The 19,985-nt window shown below is 45.3% G+C and overlaps 1 protein-coding gene and 1 pseudogene across 6 annotated transcripts in view; both read right to left on the bottom strand.

The window, feature by feature from the left end:
- The window catches only part of LOC131485135 (guanine nucleotide-binding protein G(I)/G(S)/G(O) subunit gamma-10-like), a 113,984-nt pseudogene that overhangs the window by 63,986 nt on the left and 30,013 nt on the right, over positions 1–19,985 (bottom strand).
- Positions 6,801–19,985, bottom strand: part of MCFD2 (multiple coagulation factor deficiency 2, ER cargo receptor complex subunit) — a 37,294-nt gene continuing 24,109 nt past the window's right edge. Inside the window, exons 1-4 of one of the 6 annotated variants that reach the window (XM_058684196.1) lie at positions 19,141–19,263; positions 13,642–13,802; positions 12,707–12,866; positions 6,801–7,649 (exon numbers count right to left, since the gene is read on the bottom strand). In XM_058684196.1, the coding sequence (XP_058540179.1) occupies positions 7,587–7,649; positions 12,707–12,866; positions 13,642–13,790 (372 nt within the window). In that variant the 5' untranslated portion in view covers positions 13,791–13,802; positions 19,141–19,263 and the 3' untranslated portion in view covers positions 6,801–7,586. The other 5 variants (XM_058684191.1, XM_058684193.1, XM_058684195.1 and 2 more) reach the window with 5 other exon arrangements.

Genomic DNA, 19,985 nt, shown 5'->3' with positions numbered 1-19,985 from the left:
TGGTTGAATAAATAAATGCCTACCAGCATATCATTATACACAATTTCTTGATCACTTATCAATAAATGCCCCAGGCTCTGCACCAAGCACAGTACCTTTAATCTCAGCAACAATCCTATGAAATAGGCACCAGATTCTTGCCACTTTACATAGGAGATCAATGAGACTCTGGGAGGCCACATAACTCGTAACAATCCCACCTGCAAACGAAACCCCAGGTCTGAGACTCCTGACCCCATTCACAATACCAGCTCCTCAAAGATGTTCAAAAATGTTCACTGAACTGAACTGCAGAGTGCTTCCACCTTAGTCTTTTGCTCAAGGCTGGACAATAAACCAGATTGATTTCCCATTGGTGCTTAGGTTGTAGAAGGACGAATACCATTTTTAAAAGCAAAGTTTTCTCACTTCTGTTGAGGTTTCAGCTTTCTTAGACTTTGTGAAGAGAAACAGGCGGGTGGATTTTCTGAGCTTTGGTAACGTCTGGAGGGCTTGCTGGAATCAGACCTTTAGGTTGTAAACTCCAGGGCGCAGGCACTGACAAAGTTCTCCCCCACCAAATCTCCCTTGGGATTTGCTTCTTGCAATCTACCCTGTTTTCCAAACCCAGGTTGTGTCCCATCAGTTCCCATGCCTCTCCACCCCCACCCCCACACTGCTACAACCTGGGGGTGGCCTTGCCTCCCTGCGGAGCCATCCTAATGAGTGTGGGAAAATCCCTGTGCTCCTCCACTCAGCTGCAACCAGGTGGGGATTTTTCAGAAGGCATTTGTATTAGGAGAAGAAAGCACAATAGCACAGAAGATGAAAAAGCTTAGATTGCTTCACCAAGGTGTAGATACACATTGCTTTGACTGGCTCAGAGTTTACTGGGTCCACAGCATCCCCACTGCCCTTCCTCTTTCCGGACATCACTTCCATTGTTTGTGGCTAGCTTACTAATGCCTTTCTCCAAAGTAGTTCAGTCCAGGTGGGTTTTATTCTTTTCAGGTCCTTAATTTCCTTTTTTTTTCTTTTTCTTTTTTTAAATTTTTTTTTTTCAACATTTTTTATTTATTTTTGGGACAGAGAGAGACAGAGCATGAACGGGGGAGGGGCAGAGAGAGAGGGAGACACAGAATCAGAAACAGGCTCCAGGCTCCGAGCCATCAGCCCAGAGCCTGACGCGGGGCTCGAACTCACAGACCGCGAGATCGTAACCTGGCTGAAGTCGGACGCTTTAACCGACTGCGCCACCCAGGCGCCCCTTTTTTTCTTTTTTAAAGATTTTATTTTTAAGTAATCTCTACACCCAACGTGGGGCTTCAACCCCCAACCCCAAGATCAAGAGTCACATGATCTACATACTGAGCCAGCCAGGCACTCCTCAAGCTCTTATTTCTTTTGAACAGTTTTGTTGTTGTTTTTAGTGTGTGCAGGTGTGTTTTTTTCATCGTTGTATGCGAGCGTGGGGTGTTCTGTGGGGGTTTTCTGGTGGCCATTTGACACAGGGAGATTTGAGGAGGAGCCAGCCCATCTTTCTGCCCATGTGAAGGATCCTGTGCAAGGGAGGGACAGTCCCCTCCAATTAAAGAGACCATGTGATTCAGCTCTGCCACTCTGGAATACATGGAAGAATTTGATGTCAGCCTCCCTCTTGAATCTGAAGATTAAAAGGCTGTTGTTCTACCATGAAGCAAACAAAGTGGCCGACTCCATGCAGAAGCTCTCCATGTTCCCGCCAATTTTCAGTGACCCAAACACGATCTACAATAAAGTCTCACCAAACCTGATTTGTCTACTAAGAGCATGGGCAATACGTTTGGGAGCTAGCTTAAGGTCTACTTCTACTAGCCTCATTCATTATATGTTTCTTAGTGTTTTTACGTTAAAAATTGTATCACGGCACTATGACAGAGCAGTTTGTACACAGAACTTTTCGTCTAGACCATCATTCTTAACTGCACCCCAACTTTTGATTTCATGTTTGTGAGTTGCCTTTGGGCTTCATCCGCATACAGATTTTAGCTTTATTGCAAATCACAGTCTGTTGTAACTAAAATTTCCAGGGGGACTGAACAGCCCAGTGAGCATTACTGCTCACACCAGCACTGCTTCTCTGCTGCTGCCCTAAACCTTTCCATTCCACCAAAGACCCAGCCACTCTTCCCCTCCATTCTCAGTATGTGGTCACACACCTATGACAGGGACAGTGTATCCGTGTAAGTGAAGTGTAGCATTATGTCTGACACATAGTAGGTGCTCCATAAATGCTGGGAGGAATACGAATTTCCCATGCAGACCAGTCAGATAATTTTTCTATGTGACCTTGGATGGTCTACCTAACTACCCATGCTCTTCCACAGCCTCCCTACTGGAGGAACAAAATAATGCAGCACTAATTCTGTCTGGGAAATCCATGGGGGTGGGAGGTAGCGGGAAGGGGAGTGAGCCTGAATTTTCCAGGCCGGAAACCTAACTGAGTCTTAAAAAAAAAAAAAAAGCATCCCCTGGATGGGATACTAAGGGCAGGGAAAGGACAGTCTGTGGAACACTGCTGCCATCTAGTGGTTTACATGCAAATGACAAATTTTACGCTAAGAGACCAGAGGCATTCAATAGGGTAATAAAAATCTCAGAATCTTCAAATATTGGCATTTAAAGAATCATCACAGGCAGAGAGTCAACAAATGCTGATCAAGTCAACAAATGCTCCTTCTGGGCCCAGCCCCTGCTGTGCACTGGAGTGGGGCTGGCGGTCCAGGGGACTAGAGAAGACAGACTGGTCCACCAAGCACAGGACCCCGCTGAAACAATATCCTGCAGAAAACAAGCAGACTCTGGTGGAGGGCAGGGGACTGGAATCTCACTTTATATATATCTATTTGGCTTGTGTTTTTAAAAATAGTTCTTACTTAGGGGCGCCTGGGTGGCTCAGTCAGTTGAGCGTCTGACTTCCGCTCAGGTCATGATCTCACAGCTTGTGAGTTCGGGCCCCAGGTAGGGCTCTATGCTGACAGCTCAGAGCCTGGAGCCTGCTTCAGATTCTTGTCTCCCTCTCTCTCTCTGCCCCTTCCCCGCTCATGCTCTGTCTCTCTCTCTCAAGAATAAATAAACATTAAAATAAATAAATAAATAAATAAATAAATAAATAAATAAATAAATAAAAATACTTCTTACTTCAGTAGTTATAATGAATTTATTGCATATTACTGACCATATACTCCCTAGGGCAATGATTCTTAACCTCTGACCCTTCTTAGATACACTTCAGAAGATCCATGAACTTGAGTGGGAAAAAATTACATCTTTATTTTCCTGAATCTTGAAATGAAATTTAGCATTTTTTCAAGTATGAATCAAGCAACAAACTGTGAGGGTTATTAGCAGAACCTGTGACTTCATTATTCATAGAAATTATAAAATATTTTCTTATCATAGTACAATTGTTGCAGAGATCTCAAATTATTTATTCATCACTACTTTGAAATTATGGTGATTATTAAACCTGCTGCTAGATCTTAATATTAATTAGCATATAATATTAAATCACTCACCTTTTAAAATATGTTGGTATGTGTATTTCAATATAATTGGCTACCAGCATGGGCACTGGCAAAACCCTTTGAAGAAAGTCCAGGGACACCTGGCTTAGCACCCTTGTCCCTTCAGACATGGTCACCTTATTCCCATCTCACGCCCCAAAGAGCGTACAGAACTTAGCTATGGAGACCAAAGCCTGCACTCTGGGGACACCGATAGCCCTATTTACTGCATTCTGATTCTCTAACATCCATGAAGTTCAAGGCCTCTCCCTTAGATCTCAATTTGGACACCTAACGGATTTCTTCTCTCAGACTCACCAACTATGACCACACCTCCCCTCACTCTACTGTCTTTGGCTGTAGCCACAGCCAGGGACAAAGGCACTCAGCTTCCTTCAGTCCTCCAGCCTCCACGAAGGCCAGCCCTGCCTACCCCACCCCCACTAGGGCACAAGGATCTCTTCAACCTCTCTCTTCCCTCTCTGGGCAGCAGGGCCTTTTAGCCTTGGCAGACATGACCTGCACGTCCTTCCCCAGCCACCCAGTGGGAAGGCAATTAGAAATTCATGAACAGAAAATGCCCGGTGCAATGTTTCCTTTCAACTCTGGCAGAGTGAAGCAAATTCTCTGAAAGCTCCTGAAAGAAGACTATAATTGTGAGCACTGCCAGCACAGCCCTGGAGCTGAGACACGAAGCAACAGGCCTGTTCCAACACTGTCCCAGGGGTCGCAAGTTTAAAATCGCCACTGGGGTGTTGAGAAGACAATACTTTGTCTTTCAATAGTCTTTCAATACTATGTTTTTAAGCTTTTATCTTGAGATAATTGTAGACAATTCACATGCAGTTGTAAAAAAATATGAGAGAACTTGTGCACCCTGACCCAGTTCCCCCCAATGGTAGCATCTTCCCAACCCATATCACAATATCCTAACCAGGATATCAACACTGATTTAGTCAAGATACAGATCATTTCACCACAAGGATGTCTCATGTTGCCGTTTTATAGCCATGCCCACTTCTCTCCTGCCCCCATCCCCTCCTTAATCCATTTCTAGGATTTTGTCACTTCAGGAATCCTTCACTCAGCATAATTATCTGCAGAGTCATCCAGGTAATTGCTCATTATCAATACTTTGATCTTTAGATGGCGGGGTGGTATGCTATGGCATGAAGTACCACAGCTTGTTTAACTATTTATCTGTTGAAGGATATCTGCATTGTTTCTGATTTGGGGCTATTATAAATAAAGCTGCTATAAACATCCGGGTGCAGGGTTTTGTGCAAACATAAATGCCTAGGAATGCAACTGCTGAGTCATATGGTAGTTACATGCTTCTTTTTTTAAGAAGCCACCAAACTGTTTTCCAGGGTGGCTGTACCATTTCACAGTTTACCAGTTCGAGCAAAGTATAGAAAACTTGCTTTTCTTTATATTATTCTATCCTCCTTCATTTGCAATACAATTGTGTTATATTTCTTCTGCATACATTCCAAACCATATCTGTGTTGCTTTTTTGCTTCAACAATTAAGCATAATTACAAAATTTGAGAAAGAAAGTCTATTGTATTCACCTATTTTTTTGTTTTCCATGGTCTGCCTTCCTGATATTCTAAGTTTCCTTCTTTTACTGAGTCGTTTCTGTTTTAAAAACTTCCTTCAGCCATTCTTTTAGGGCAGGTATACTGGTGACAAATCCTCTTTGTTTTCCTTTGTCCAAGAATTATCTTTTCTCTTCATTCTTTTTTTTTTTTTAATTTATTTATTTTGAGAGAGAGAGAGAGTGTGTGTGCTCTCAATTTGGGGAGAGCCAGAGAGGGAGAAACAGAATCCCAAGCAGGCTCCAATGCAGGGCTCAATCCCCCCAACCATAAGATCATGACCTGAGGCGAAATCTGGACTCATCAGAGCCACCTAGGCACCCCCCCCTTTCATTCTTAAAGGATATTTTCTTAAGATCTAGAATGCTCGATTGAAGGTTCTTTCCTTTCAGTACTTGAAAATTATTGGAGGGGGGCCTAGGTGGCTCAGTTGGTTAAGGATCCAGCTTGGGCTCAGGTCATGATCTCATGGTTTGTGACCTCAAGCTCCGTGTCAGACTCTGTGCTGACAACTCAAAGCCTGGAACCTGCTTCAGATTCTGTGTCTCTCTCTCTCTCTGCCCCTCCCCTGCTCATGCTCTGTTCCTCTCCCTCTCAAAAATAAATAAAACATTAAAAAAAAAAAAAGAAAATTATTGGGCCTCTTCTTTCTGGCTTCCATGGTTTCTGATGAGAAATATACCATCATTCAAGTTGTTTTCCATTATAGGTAAGCTATTGTTTCTCTCTTGCTGCTTCTGAGATTTTTTTTTCTTCTTTGTCTCTAGTTTTCATAAGTTTGACTAGGATAAGTCTTGGTAGGTTTCTTTGGGCTTATTCTCTTGGAGGTTTGTTCAGCTCATGCATCTACAGATTCATGTCTTTTGTCAAATTTACAAAGTTTTCAGCTTTTATTTCTCTGAGTACTTCTTTAGCTCCAACCTCTTTCCTCTTCTGGGGCTCTGATGACAGGAAGAACATTAGGTCTTTTGTTATGGTCCCACATGTCCCTGAAGTCCATACAATTTTTTTTTTTTTACTTTTTTTGTGGGTTGGTCAGATTAGGTAACATCGACTGTTCTATCTTCCAGTTTACTGATTCTTTCCTCTGTGCCTTTCATTCTGCTGTTAAGGTTTTTATTATGGTTATATTTTTTTTAGTTCTCAAATTCCATTTGGCTACTCTTTATATCTTCTATTTCCTTGTTGATACTTGTTTTTATTTTTCCATTGGTTTCTAGTTCCTAATTGTTTGTTGAAGTATTTGTATCATGGCTGCTTTAACACCCTTGTCAGATCATTCTAAAACCTGTTATGAAGGGCACCTGGGTGGCTCAGTCGGTTAAGCGGCTGAATCTTTTTTTTTTTAATTTTTTTTAACGTTTATTTATTTTTGAGACAGAGAGAGACAGAGCATGAACGGGGGAGGGTCAGAGAGAGGGAGACACAGAATCTGAAGCAGGCTCCAGGCTCTGAGCTGTCAAGGCGGCTGAATCTTGGTCTCGGCTCAGGTCATGATCTCACAGTTTGTGAGTTTGTCCCTGCGTTAGGCACTGCACTGACAGTGTGGAGCTTGCTTGGGGTTCTCTCTCTCTCTCTCTCTCTCTCTCTCTCTCTTCCTCTCTCTCTCTCTCTCTCTCTCTCCTCTCTCTCTCTTTCTCTCTCTGCCTCTCCCCACTCACTCTCTAAATAAATAAATAAACTTAAAAAAAAAAACCTGTTATGGGTGCTGACATCTTTTCTCCTTCAGTTTGAGATCTCAGTTCTTGGTATAATGAGTGATTTTTGACTGACATCTGGACATTTTTGTACTATATAATGAGACTGGACTTTATTTAAACCTGTTTTAACTGATTTTCCATGATACCCCTGTGGCAGGGGAAGGACAGGTGCTGCCTCCTTCCTAACAGGTGAAGGAGAAGTCTACTCCCTACTCAGCCTCCATCAATACCCAAGGCCAGCAGCTCCTCCTTACTGCTGGACGTGGTTGGAGTTTGGATTCCCCACATGGTCTCTCCAGACACTGTGGTGGAGGTGACATTGTTATCCCTGGGTGGTGAAAGCCCTGACCCTTCACCAGGCCTCCTCCGACACACCCCACAGAAAGGGGGCGGGGAGTCTCACTCCAGCCAGTTGGGAGTTCCTGGGGATGGAACTCCAGGTTTCCTGGGGTTCTCCACTGACCCTGTGGGCAAGAACGGGGCCTTGTTACTGTCCAGGGATTGGGAGAAATGGAAGTCTCAGCTCCTTACTTGGCATCGTCTGGCATCACCTCAAATACAGGAAGGAGGATAGCACCTCATTACAGCATGGCAAGGATGGAGGCCTAGGCTCCCTACTCAGTCTCTGCTGACAGGGCCACAATTTTCCCTGTAGTGTTTGGCTGGAATAGAGAAGCTATTGTCTAAAAGTTTCCTGCCTTGTTAGATTGCCCTTTTCTTCATTCTCTGGCTAGAGAGAGCAGGTTTTTGTTGGGGCTTTTTTATGTGTGCTCCTTTTGGCATTTCTGGGTTGCTGGCTTCCTTAGCTCCAAGTCTGGATAGATCTGGTGAAAACAAACAAACAAACAAACAAACAAACAACCACAAAACACACGTAAGACAGAACTCACCACCATGTTGTTGCTTACATCCCAGTGTCCCTAACCAGTCTGCTTTCTTCCCTCCACCTTTCAGACTCTTCTTATGTTTGTTTTACAAATAATTTTCCAGGGTTTTGTTGTACTTCGTTAGAGAATAGAAGTGTATCTACTCCATCTTCTCAAAAGGCAGAGGTCCTGAGTTTTTTGGTTTTTTTCTTCCTTGTTTTTAACATCCAAAAGTTCAGACAGAATGTTCATAGTTTCTGCTACTAATTCCCTAATTGAAATGTTAGATTGGTTGGGTCCTTGATAAAATGGATTTCCCCTTGAGGTAGAGATGTGACTTACCTCTTGTTTTTATTGGGGATGCTATGTAAGAATATTTCTGTGTCCTCTGATGATAACACCTTCAGGGGAAGTCTTGAATATGACACAAAGGCTTTTTTTTCTCCTCTCTAGAAGGTACTGAAGTCCAAAATCTAGATCAGAGAGGTTACATGGCAAACACACAATAAACACTCAATGAATGAATCAACAAATGAACAAACTCAGGATTGACCAAAAATTAAAAGCACTGATGTCTCATCACTTTGTACTTAGGGACTTGTTGGGTTATGCTATGCGTCTAGCTAAAGTGAATAGGCTCTTCATATGCAATTGAGATGAAGTATGAATTAGTACAACTCTTCTGGATAGAAATTTAGCAATACTTACTAAGGCTCAGTAAGTAAGCCTTACTTCTTTGCAGGTTCAAACCTCAGTAATCCACTTTCCTCAAGAAGTAAGAGTATAAAAAAGATTTGTGTACACAGATACCACAACGTAATTGTCAACACCACATAACAGAACACCCTAACTTGTAGTTCCTCAACAGATGGATTGACATCCATGATCTATCCGTTCAGTGGAATAGAGAACATCTTTGACCCCTGTTCCGGAGGAGTCATCAATCCCTTTTTAGCCCCTCCAACCCCTGCAATGCAATAGGGGCCCAGGCTCTCTAGCCATACTGAGGAACAGGTGACTGAGTATTAAGTATCTACTTTGTGTAGTGTCAGGCACTTACTAGATGCTTTCTACATTTGCCCTCATTTTGTTAATCCTCTTCTCCTTTCTGTAGGTAAGTTTTATTGTAGTAATTTTTTAGATGAGAAACTAAATTTCAAGTTCACAGCTGAAGAGAGCAGGCCTACGATTCTGACTCGACTGCCTGAGTCCAAAGCTTATGCTCATATAAGGCTGCCTCTCTTGGATAGATTTATCCCCATTTTAGAGATAAGGAAACTGAGGTGCAGAGATGTTCCTGATACATTCTGAAAAATCCTTCAAGTGTGTTATGAGAAGGCTAGAAGAGAGGAGGTATGCAAGAATGTCACTGTGTCCCTAGTATCACAGGTCCCTCTCCCACCAGGGACATTTGCTAAACAGGACCACAAAGGCTAGCACGAAATAGTTACAAAGGGAAGTCAGCTGTGAAGGAGGAAGGAGGAAGGAGGTGTCCGTCTCATCTATTTAATGGGGTGACTCTACCTTGTAAGGATCTGCTTCCTTCCCCCTCCAGCTGCCTCAGTCCCTTCCCAGCAGCCAACAGGATGAGGTTGCTCTGGGAGCCCACCCATTAGATCCATCCAGAGGGGCAGCTCTGGATGAAGAAGAGCCAATGCAACATCCAAAGATCTTCAGGGGGCAGGGGAGAGAGAAGGCAATGGTTAACTTCCTTCCTTCCTTTTCAAATGGCAGAACAAGGTGTCATTCCCAAAATGCCAGGGGAGACTGTGCTTTTTGCTTGGGCCTGGGAGGCTTTCAAAAATGCTACCTAATTAAATTTTCTGGCAAAGAAAAGACAGTCACCAGACTCCAGGAGAAACAGTTACTTTCCTAAGCTAGACAATGCTGTCATAATCTGAACGTGGCCAGAGAAGAAAGGTCCAAAAAGTGATTTCACTCAGAAGAAGAAATGCATCAAAGCAGAAAGTGACTGATTACTGGGAGTCTACCCCTGCCAAAAGAACAGGGCACAGCCAGGGAGGGCCATAGGACCTGTGATGGAGCAGGCACATGGAAACATCTGTCCTAAATAAACAAAACCTTCACGTGGGAGGAGAAGACCCCTATTGGACAAAAATCAACTGCTCTTCATTTTGTTTCATCAGCTTTATTGGTCATATACCCAGGATTCAATATATAAATCTTTCAAAATAACTAGATATTACAAGAATAGTTTACAATTCAGCTCTGATTGCACAAATACTTGACACAGGAAACCATTTTTTACAAATACATACGTTTTCTTATAAGAATACTTCAATAAAGAAAATAAGTCTCTATGCGTCTTACAGCAAATCTTAGGCAGTTTTTTCCCCTTTCAGCCATCATTTCAGGTTTTTTACCACAGCAAGTCCACCACATCCAATAGACCAAATCACAATCTGCTGCTACTTCTCATTTTCAACTGTTACTGAGATCCGCACTCTTAATTAAGAGTTTTTAGGCTTCTTTTTTTAATCTTTCCTGATCTGAAAGAATTCACATATTTAAACTAGAAGAGGTCATTTAAACACCATGCCTTCTAAATATAGCTTGCAGCAAAATGGGTGCTGGGTGATCTTCTCTCCTCACTTAGGCAAGACCAGCTAGTAGCTTTACCCCACTGTGCCAAGCAGGAGGGATAAAGTCCTTGCGTTCCTAATAGTTTCTAAGCAGCAAAAACAAACCCTAGAAATAAGAGTTAAATACAAATATTAAGAAAGCTAAAACATTTGCTAACGATTAGAATAAAGAACACTTTAAATTCAAAGTCTCTCCTAAGACAAAGAAGACATAAAAGAAAGGATGTGGCAGTAGTTTTACAAAACACTGAAAAACGAAAAAATGCTAATCACTTAGGTCAGTTGTGTATCATTCCCAAAGTGCCAGAAGACGCAGTATCTTAGACTCTATGGCTAGCTGAATTCAGTATCTGGCATCCTTCTTATGCCTTGTATAGTCTAATACTCACTTGCCCAGGGTGGGGGCAAGCCATCATTCGGGCCAGGGGAACTTTGTGGAATACTGACCACCTTTACCTAAAGAGACAGAATCCACCAGGAAAACATTTGGCATTTATGCCATTCCCTCACTGTCACTGAAAAGTGTGTCTAGTTGGCAAAGCTTCTCTTACTTTTCCGGTAGCATGAATGCAAACCAAGAGACCAGCAGCATCCTACAGTCAAGTTCCTGAGTACCACACTCCAGCTGTCCAATATTCTTGAAAGGATTCTTTAATCAAGCCCTTGTCCAGTAAGAGATTTAACAGTACTTGGGGACTACAACTATGTCCTGCTTCTCTTCTATTTCTCTTGATTTCTCTTTCTCACCCCAGGGTAACAAATCGCTATAGGTTTTTACCAAAATACTGTTGCAGTTGGAAAGGAGTTATTTCGCATTACCGAAAGTGTTTAATCACATTATGACGGGTCACATTCGCATACAACTAGATGGCCAAACAACGTCTACTGCAGTGATTTTGCAAATTCCGCATAGTCAATGTATCCATCATTGTTTTTGTCATCGTCTCTCAAAACACCATCTATTAGATTAATCAGTTCGGCTTCACTCATTGGTGGTGCCTGTTCATTCGCTTCCTACAAAATACAAATTAGACAACGATGAGTCGCACGTTTTACTGGAAGTGCTTAGCTAAGGTCTAAAATGTCCATGTTCGTGTGTCCAAAAACTCTTTCCATGTAGTATGTGGCTACTTCTAGGAATCTACAAACCATATATCAGATATAGAGTCAATTCATAAAAATCCAATTTAGAAATTATATTTGCCAGTGAAAAAGAAAGATGCAATCAAAGCAGGTCCTTGCTTATTTGTTTTAAAAATTACTTTTCCCTCTTTTCTAATTACAGAAGTAACACATGTTCACTGGAGAAAGCTAGGTCTGGCTTACACAGAATTGTGAGGTTCATAATTCCCACAAACCCATTCTAGAGAAAAGCTGAGAGCTCGTGCTCTCTCGAGGGTCAGCTCTGGGTGCAATGTGCCCTTGTAAAGTGCAAACGGTCTGCACTGGACAGAGTCCTGGGGTCAGAACAAGAGGAAGGCACTGCCAACCAGGAGACCATGTTACAAGTCTTTGAGACAGAGGTGTTTCCCCTGCTCCGGAGGGAGCTGCAGCAGGGCTCACTGTGCTGAGTGCTATGCTAATGCTGTTCACATTCTGCCAATTCTTCCTTTGCCACCTCTCCCACATGTACCCTTTGCTCTCCTGTCGCTATCACCAGCCTCGCCTTCTGGGACTGCTGAATCCCAGGTCCTCTCCCTGATGCCAAGCTCTCCCCGCGTCCATCAGTCTGCCTCCCACGGCAAAGGACCTTCCCGCGACACTGCCACTCTTCTGCACAAAGCCATTGTTAGCGCTCCCCACCACCTTCAAAGCAAACCCGAATCTGCTCTCCTGCTAGCCACCAGGAGCACGCTCGCACCACCAGCTCTGCCTGTCCTCCTCTCCACATTATAGACTGAAGTGTGGCAGGGCAGGACAGACACTAGACCTGGACACATCTGGATTTCAGTTCCCTCACCTCTAACATGGGGGTAATAACAGTGCCTGCCCAGGCCACTCCCAGGCTGCTGCAAAGACTAAATGCTCTGTAAACCGCTTCATACGGAGCACTGAGTAGTATCACACAAGTCCTCAATTATTACTGAGTCCCTTGATCCCTTGGTTTGCCACCCTTAAATAAAACAGCTTCTCCCCTGCTCCGCATTTTGATGTGGTCTGTCCTTCAGGTGCTGGTTCTCAAGCTCTGGTGTGCAGTAGGAGTCCCTGGAGATTCTGCCTCAGTAGGTCACCCTGTGTGAGAAGCGCCTCCGAATAGGAAAAGAGGCAGAACGGAGCGATGAGCAGACAAAGAAGACACAGCAATACAGTTGTACAAGGACAGCACAGGTCATCAAGACTGAAGACTGAAACTTTTGGGGGGGGGGGAGAGCACTTTCTGAGATGCTGCCCACTGAGCTACCGCAGACCTACCTCCTTATGGACGTGAGTGATGGCTGTGGACAGCTCCAGGCCATCAAGCAAATTATTACCATCATAATCATGCATTTTGAAATAATGGAGCTGCAGTTCTTGTGGGGACATCTCCGCCTCTGGTTTGTTGATGACACCTTCTAGATGCTCCATGATATGCCTAAAAACCGACAGTCAGACTCAGACCACTTGGCAGCAACCCCGGGATCACACCAAAACGTTAAGAACTGAAAAGTTCAAGATCTTAAGGTTCACTCATTCCAGAAAAACAGAAAGCGTGGCAAAGCACACTCAAGGATGATAGATACAGGCAAGGCCATGAAAGGGGCAGGGAAAAGTCAAACAGTTCACCTGCTAAGCTGGCAAGATTATGGGTGTTTTCCTCTTTATTATTAGAATGCTGTTATAACATCATGGGAGACTAGCAATTAAACACACTTTTTTGAACCAATTCAAGGAAAACAAATTATGTGTGAGCCTAACTGGCCCAGGACAAAAGTTGCAACAAATAATTCAGTGTTAGAATGTGACAGTAAAAAAAGGAAAAGCTCTAGTCAGTCCAGAAACCTTAGTTTTATCCTGGATTCTGTCACCACTACTGTATACACGTGTGTGAGAATATGTGTGTGTGTGTGTGTGTGTGTGCGTGTGTGCACGCACGCATGAGCATGAATGCAGAGGGGTTGTCTGTATGTCTGTCTGTGGTGAAAGAGAGACAGGATGAATTCAGGCAAGTCATTTATCTCATCTGGGCATCAAGATCCTCCATCTATGAAATGATGATGGAAAAAGACTGCCTGATTTACAGGTGGCTATAAGGAATAAATAATCACTCTTGAAAAACGTCAAGAAGTTGTACAAACAGTAGAAGGGTGGCTACCGACTGCAGCTGCAGGGGGGAGGCTCTGGGACCCCAGCCCTGGCTGGATACGTACTCTTGGTCGTGCACTGTATTCTTATCCAGGCCCACGCTGCCAGGATGGGAGAAGCTGGCCCCAGGCTCCTCAGCCCCGGCACCTGGAGCACAGAAGGCCCAGAGCAGACCACACAGGAAGGGGGTTCTGAGCAGCCGCAGAGATCTCATGGTCGCCGGCACCTGGGAGGTGGGGAACATAGAAGGTGCAGGTGAAAACACCAGAGCTAAGGTTCTTTCAAAACGTGACAGTGTGCTGCTCCTGGAGAAGGAACTCAGTGAAAGGAATGAGGTTGGGGAAGAGAACATGTCCAACTGGACCTAAGGCCAGCTCTGCCACTACAGTGTGGGATGACCTTGGGCACTCCAAGTCCCCATCACTCAAAGAGCGGGTGGGAGGGCTACACGACATTTCCTGAAGCTCCTTCAGAATGCCAAACAACTCAATGAGAGGTTAAAGGGATCTGAAGATTACTCCTGCGTACAAGAAGCTTACCGTCTGGTGAAATACTTCCTATGGAGAGCACTAAAAAGGCAGAAAGCGAGGTGTCCTAAAGAAAAATAAAAAACTGAGAGTTCAGAGGAACAAATTTCCTCTGGGTGAAGGAAGATCAGTGAAGGTTGGGGCCACAGTTTGCTGTGGACGTGCAGGGACTGAAGGACTAAGGCAATGCTGTGAGCAGAGCAGAAGGTCAGACAAGTGGGAAAGAAACTCCAAGTGGTGTAGTCAAGGAGAGCCTAGAGGATATGAAGCAGGCAGAATGGTGGACAATGGGGCACAGAGGTTGACCAGGCTCTATGGGATATGGCTTTGCACGCTACGCTAGGACCATGTTGGTCCTCCATACCAACACAAGGACTACATATCGATCTCCCAAAAGGCAGCACAAATTCTGCTGATAACAAAGGCCAGTGATTTCTAATGGGCCAACGGTAGCCACAAGACCAAACCAACAGCAGTAAAGAGAAAGCTTTAGGGTACTGGTCATTCCTTGCATCCATCACACACACAACTCACTCCAAAGCTTCTGTACCTGGGGCTGGCAAGGAGCTGTGTGGCAGCCCTCTCACCCATCCCAAAAGGTGGGACTCCAGGAGAATACCATCCCCATGACGTTCAGGAAAATTTCCCAAACCCATTTTGCCTATCAGTGGTAACCCCTTCAACAGTTCCTTCCTCAAGGGAACAACAGTCGCTGGGGTGTAACTTCCAGGGGGCCAAAACGCAGCATCTGATCTTACAACTGTATAGGGACATCATAATGCAACATCATACTTAACAGTAAGAAATGATTTTTAATATTTAATGAAAAAGAACAGACTGCAAAAGTCTGTGAAAAATAATTTTGTAAAAAAAAGTGTATGTATATTTCATACATAGAACAATGGCTAAAAATGGTTAAAAGATTATTTTCTGAAATAGGAGGTGTGATTTGGATTTTTCTTCTTTTTACTTTTCTCAGTTCCTACTAAGGATTCTAAGGATTCCTAAGGTCTAATGTTCCTACTATAAATATGTTTTTCTTTATAAATGTGTATTTAATGTGACTTACCCCATAATTTTGCTCAAATATGTATGAATGGAATTTAAAAAGGGGGGGGCCTTCCATTTAATTCTCATCCATAGAAAATAATTCAGGATCAGAAACTACATTTCCAGTTTTACCAAATAAAAGTGTCCAGACCCTGACAAGGCCACTGCCACTGTATCTGGTTCCCGAAAACAAGGTCTCAAGTTACTCCCAGCAGTGACTGCCCAGGCCAGAGCAGAACAGTTTGGTCTAACCACGTATCTTAGAGTTCTGAGACAGGAGAGATCAGAGAGGGAAGCCAGTTCCTCCCAAGCCTCTTAGACTCAGGCACAGTAGACATCGCTTTCTCCAGCAAGCCTTCTTCAAATCTGAGTCTGGCTTAGGCGTTCTTCCCATTCGCTCCTGAATGCCTCCCTTCAGAAGGGTCCAGTCTGACAACAGATGCGAATGAGACCTTGAAAACTGCCTGATTCGCCTGGGTGGCACAGTCGGTTGAGCGTCCGACTTCAGCCAGGTCACGATCTCGCGGTCCGTGAGTTCGAGCCCCGCGTCAGGCTCTGGGCTGATGGCTCGGAGCCTGGAGCCTGTTTCCGATTCTGTGTCTCCCTCTCTCTCTGCCCCTCCCCCGTTCATGCTCTGTCTCTCTCTGTCCCAAAAATAAATAAAAAACGTTGAAAAAAAAAAATTAAAAGAAAACTGCCTGATTACTTGTAAGTGCTCCCTGCTGGACTGAGCTCTAATGAGGGCAGGGAGGGAACCACATTCCCAGCAGCAGGCACAGTGCCTGACAGGGGCTGATGGTTTCAGCCTGTGTGCCACAGTCCTTAGTGGGCAGTGGGGGGAGGGATTCCCATCTTCACAGATACACTGCCGAGTTTTGATGTCAGTGTAACTGAGCATAAAATTTTTTTTTGGAGATATCTATCATATAGTCAAGTGATCAATGAACCCATAGCATAATTTCTTATAACTATGTGGTTGGAAGCTTAGTATCAAATTGTGTATGTGTGTGGAGGAGAAATAGGTTCTATTTAAATAACACCAAAAAGAAACCAAGGGATAGGTAATACAGTAACTATGGGTCCACATTCTCTCAAGGGAGGCAGAATAAAGGTCAAGAAGCAGTTGTTGTGGACATGTCCCACTTTGGTTTGTTGCAGCAGGTTTCTAACAGAACATAACACAAGTCCAATCAATCTACCAAACACAGAAGAGAAACTTTCCCTCAAGTGCTACAGCGAGAACAGGGAATCTGCCACCTAACAAATTAAACTGTCACATTCAAAAAGAAACATAAGCAACTCCCCTTTGCCGAAGAACATGTTGCATCACCCATACTCCAATGATTTAGTTCAAAGCCATGAGCAAACAGGCTGTTAGATAAACCCCAGCAGTTCCCAAGCTCACTGCCTTTTTTGAGAAATTATAGAGGCCAGACTCGAAAAAAATCCAAAGGAGAGACTTCTGAAAGAGATTTCAGAACCCAACCCCTGCTTTCAGACATCCTTGACAAGGAGAAGCCTCAGTCCTGGGAGGGAAGTACCAGACCAGGCTCAGTAGCCAGTCTCAGTGTAACAGGGCTCCCCTCACCGCTCCAGCAGCCTCTTCCAGGCTCAGAGCCTTTGCTCCAGCAAAGGTTAATGCTCCAGCAAAGGTTAATGTTCCATTAACCTGTCTGCCCTCTTCCTTCCAGGCCCAGTTCAAATGTCATCTCAGGATTCTTCCAGCCACACCAATCTTTCTCTCCTCTGACTTCAGTCTGCAGCCTCTCACAACATATAGTCACATATTGTTCTTTTCCTTCCCTCTGTGAGGGCCAGGACACTGTCATCTCAGTCTCTCCCTTACTCTACCAATCACAAAGTGCTAAGCTGACTGGAGAACAGCACATCCTCAGGTCTGATTCAGGGCAGTGGGTTTTGGCACCTAGATATGCTATTCCCTATCACAGAAGATCTGGCCTAAGCTGGAAAAATAACCCCTTTGGAGCTCTCCCACCAGGGCCTGCCTGGCCAGCTTGGTCCACCCTCTCCTCCCATTGTGTCATTAGCCCTATCAGCATGTTAAGAGTTTGGAGCCAGCCTTCCTCCTATAAAGATTACAGCAGCTGTTAGCAGGTTTTCTCTCCTGCCAGGGGCCCTCAGTTAAGAATTCAAACTCAGGGGTGCCTGGGTGGCTCAGTCGGTTGACTGTCTGACTTCGGCTGAGGTCATGATCTCGCAGTTCACAGGTTTGAGCCCCACATCGGGCTCTGTGCCGACAGCTCAGAGCCTGGAGCCTGCTTTGGATTCTGTGTCTCCCTCTCTCTGCCCCTCCCCCACTCATGCAGGAGTATGCTCGCTCTTGCGCTCTTTCTCCCTCTGAAATAAGTAAATATTAAAAAAAAGTACTTTCATTAAAAAAAAAACAAAACAATTCAAACTCAAAAGCAGCCACACTCACTAATATCCAGACATCCTGTACCCAAAGTCAATGCCAGAGAAAAACTCTGAACGGTACTTCCCATTTACCACTGCTATGGTCCTGGACTGAAGGCAAGAATACAGCCAGGTTCCTAGGCCAAAGAAACTGCTACATGGGTTGGAGACTGAGAATTGGTTCTGAAAAGCAGAACGTTTAATAACTTGATCCATATGTTTATTTGAGGAGCCCGAGAAGTGGCCAGGCTTCATTATGCATTTAACCAACACACTCCTTACTAACAGCCTGGTGCCACACAAGGTACTGAGGATAGGACTGTGGCCCAGACAGGTGCCTGTCACACTGATTCCAGCCTGGTGGAAAAGAGAGACTAATAAATAGACCCCTATGGAGTACCGCTGAAACCCTAACCCACACCTGGAGTAACACATGAGGGAGAAAAGGATTTTTTTCAACTAAAGTATAGTACTTCAGGCAGAGAGAAAAGAATGTAACCAACACCTAAGCCTGTAAGAGACTTGGTCCAACCCAGGAACTACAAAAGGCTCAAGAGGGTCGAAGACACAGTAGAGAGGTAGAACTGGATGGAAGCATATGGTTAGCTTGTCTAAATAATTCTGCAGGCTGGCAGGGAACTGAAATCTGCTACTCTGGGATAAGCAGGCCCATTTGATAAGGAGGGTTGTTTGGCCAGGGGGCCTAATCCATTGGAACAGAGTGGGGAAGAGAAATAGAGTAAGGTAAAAACAGAACAGGTCATGAAGCACCTGTATAAGCTATGTTCAAGAGCTCGAAAGAACAATGAAAATCCACTAAGGACAGAAGGGGAATGGGGGAAGGGATCTGGTGACATTAACAGGTCTGTGTTTTAAGATTATCACTCTGGCTTTCCAGTACAAAACAAACTACAAAGGATCAAAAGACCAGTCAAGATGTTACTGATGTAGTGCAGGGGTGAAATGACGGTGGCCTGAACTAGCTGCAGCAGAGAGGCCATGGATCAGGGGTGAAGTGGGAAGTATCTAAGAGACCTGTGAAAGATTCGATTGGGTGGGTGAAGGAGTGCCGAGCCGGGGCGGGGATTGGGGGGAGGGGGGCGGTTAGAGTGACGCCCAGGTTTCTGGCTTAGGCACCGGGTGCATGGCGGTGCCATGCCCAGACAGGGGATTCAAGAGGAAGTGGGCTTCCCCCAACCTCCCACTCGCTTGGCCAGACAGGACCTGTTTGTTGTGACCCCCTCTGGGACACAAGGTACCGGCGGTAGACGACAGTAACGCCCCCAGCCGGGCCCATCTGGCTTCAAAGCCCCCGCCGCCTCTGTTCCAGGAGAGTGGCTGTGCTCCCGGCCTCCGGCTAAGCTTCCAGAGGCAGCGCAGAGGCCAAGACCCCTACTCAGGCCGCTCCCGCCTCCCAACCTGAGCCGGAAGCCCCGAGCCCCTGAGAGAAGCGCCAGGATCCCGCCCCACTGCGGACGCCTGAGTGCCGCCCCAAAGACCTCCTTCTCCAGGGTCGAGTCACAGACCTTAGAGGACGAAGCCCGGGCCTCGGCTCCTCCTGGGTTCACTCACCCTCGCTGCACCCAGTTTTCAAGCAGTTTTCCTCAGACGCGAAGCCTCCCAGCATGAGCCTCGCCAGCCCCCGTCCTTGCAACACTTTTCCTCGCCCTCCCCGCCCCGCCGCGCTGTGCACATGCGCGCTCCCCTCTGGCCGCCCATTGGCGCCACAGAGTCCCACCCCTGCCCAGCGCGACGCAGTGTGGACCGCCAGGGTGATTCCACGTGTAAAGGGCCCGGGACCAACTAGGGCCTGGCAGGCGCAGTTCCTCAGCCAGCCAGCCTTCCCGAGGGCGACAGTCGGCTCTAGCCTAGGTTGGGCCACTTGAGCCTTCTCGCCCGGCAGCTTGCTAGGAATGTAGTCCAGCGTGGGACATAGCATGGCTAATGGGGATGGGGAGGATGCTACAGCTGGCTTCCATTCGGCCTCCACCTTTACAGGTTCCTCGGTTCCTCCACCTGTAGGTTTGGAAGAAAGATCATGGGAATCCTAGTTCCACTTCTCATGAAATGCCTAGAAGACGCTGGAGCCAGCTAGAGATCCTGCGATTCCAAGATTGTCCTACTTCCATCCTCCACTTACTGCAGTCCACAAACCGCTTAAGCTGCAAGACCTATTCAATTGTATACGAGTCCCACCAAGATTTCATGGGCAGCCCAGTTCAAAAACCACCTTACCTGTGCAGTTAGTGAAATCACCTTCTATCTCAATAGAAGACAAAGCACTTCAACCCCCTTCCCCCCACCCCCCACCCAAACAGACCCACAAACAAAAGAAACCATAAACCCCACATAATCCTGCTCTTACACCTTTCCCCCTATACAATACTATCATTCCATGAATATTTATTGACCAGATG

Source organism: Neofelis nebulosa, chromosome 9, assembly GCF_028018385.1.
Source record: "Neofelis nebulosa isolate mNeoNeb1 chromosome 9, mNeoNeb1.pri, whole genome shotgun sequence".
NCBI classification, from domain to species: Eukaryota; Metazoa; Chordata; class Mammalia; order Carnivora; family Felidae; genus Neofelis; species Neofelis nebulosa.
The sequence above is the reverse complement of the archived record's forward strand: the minus strand, read 5'-3'. Positions and strand labels throughout refer to the sequence as shown.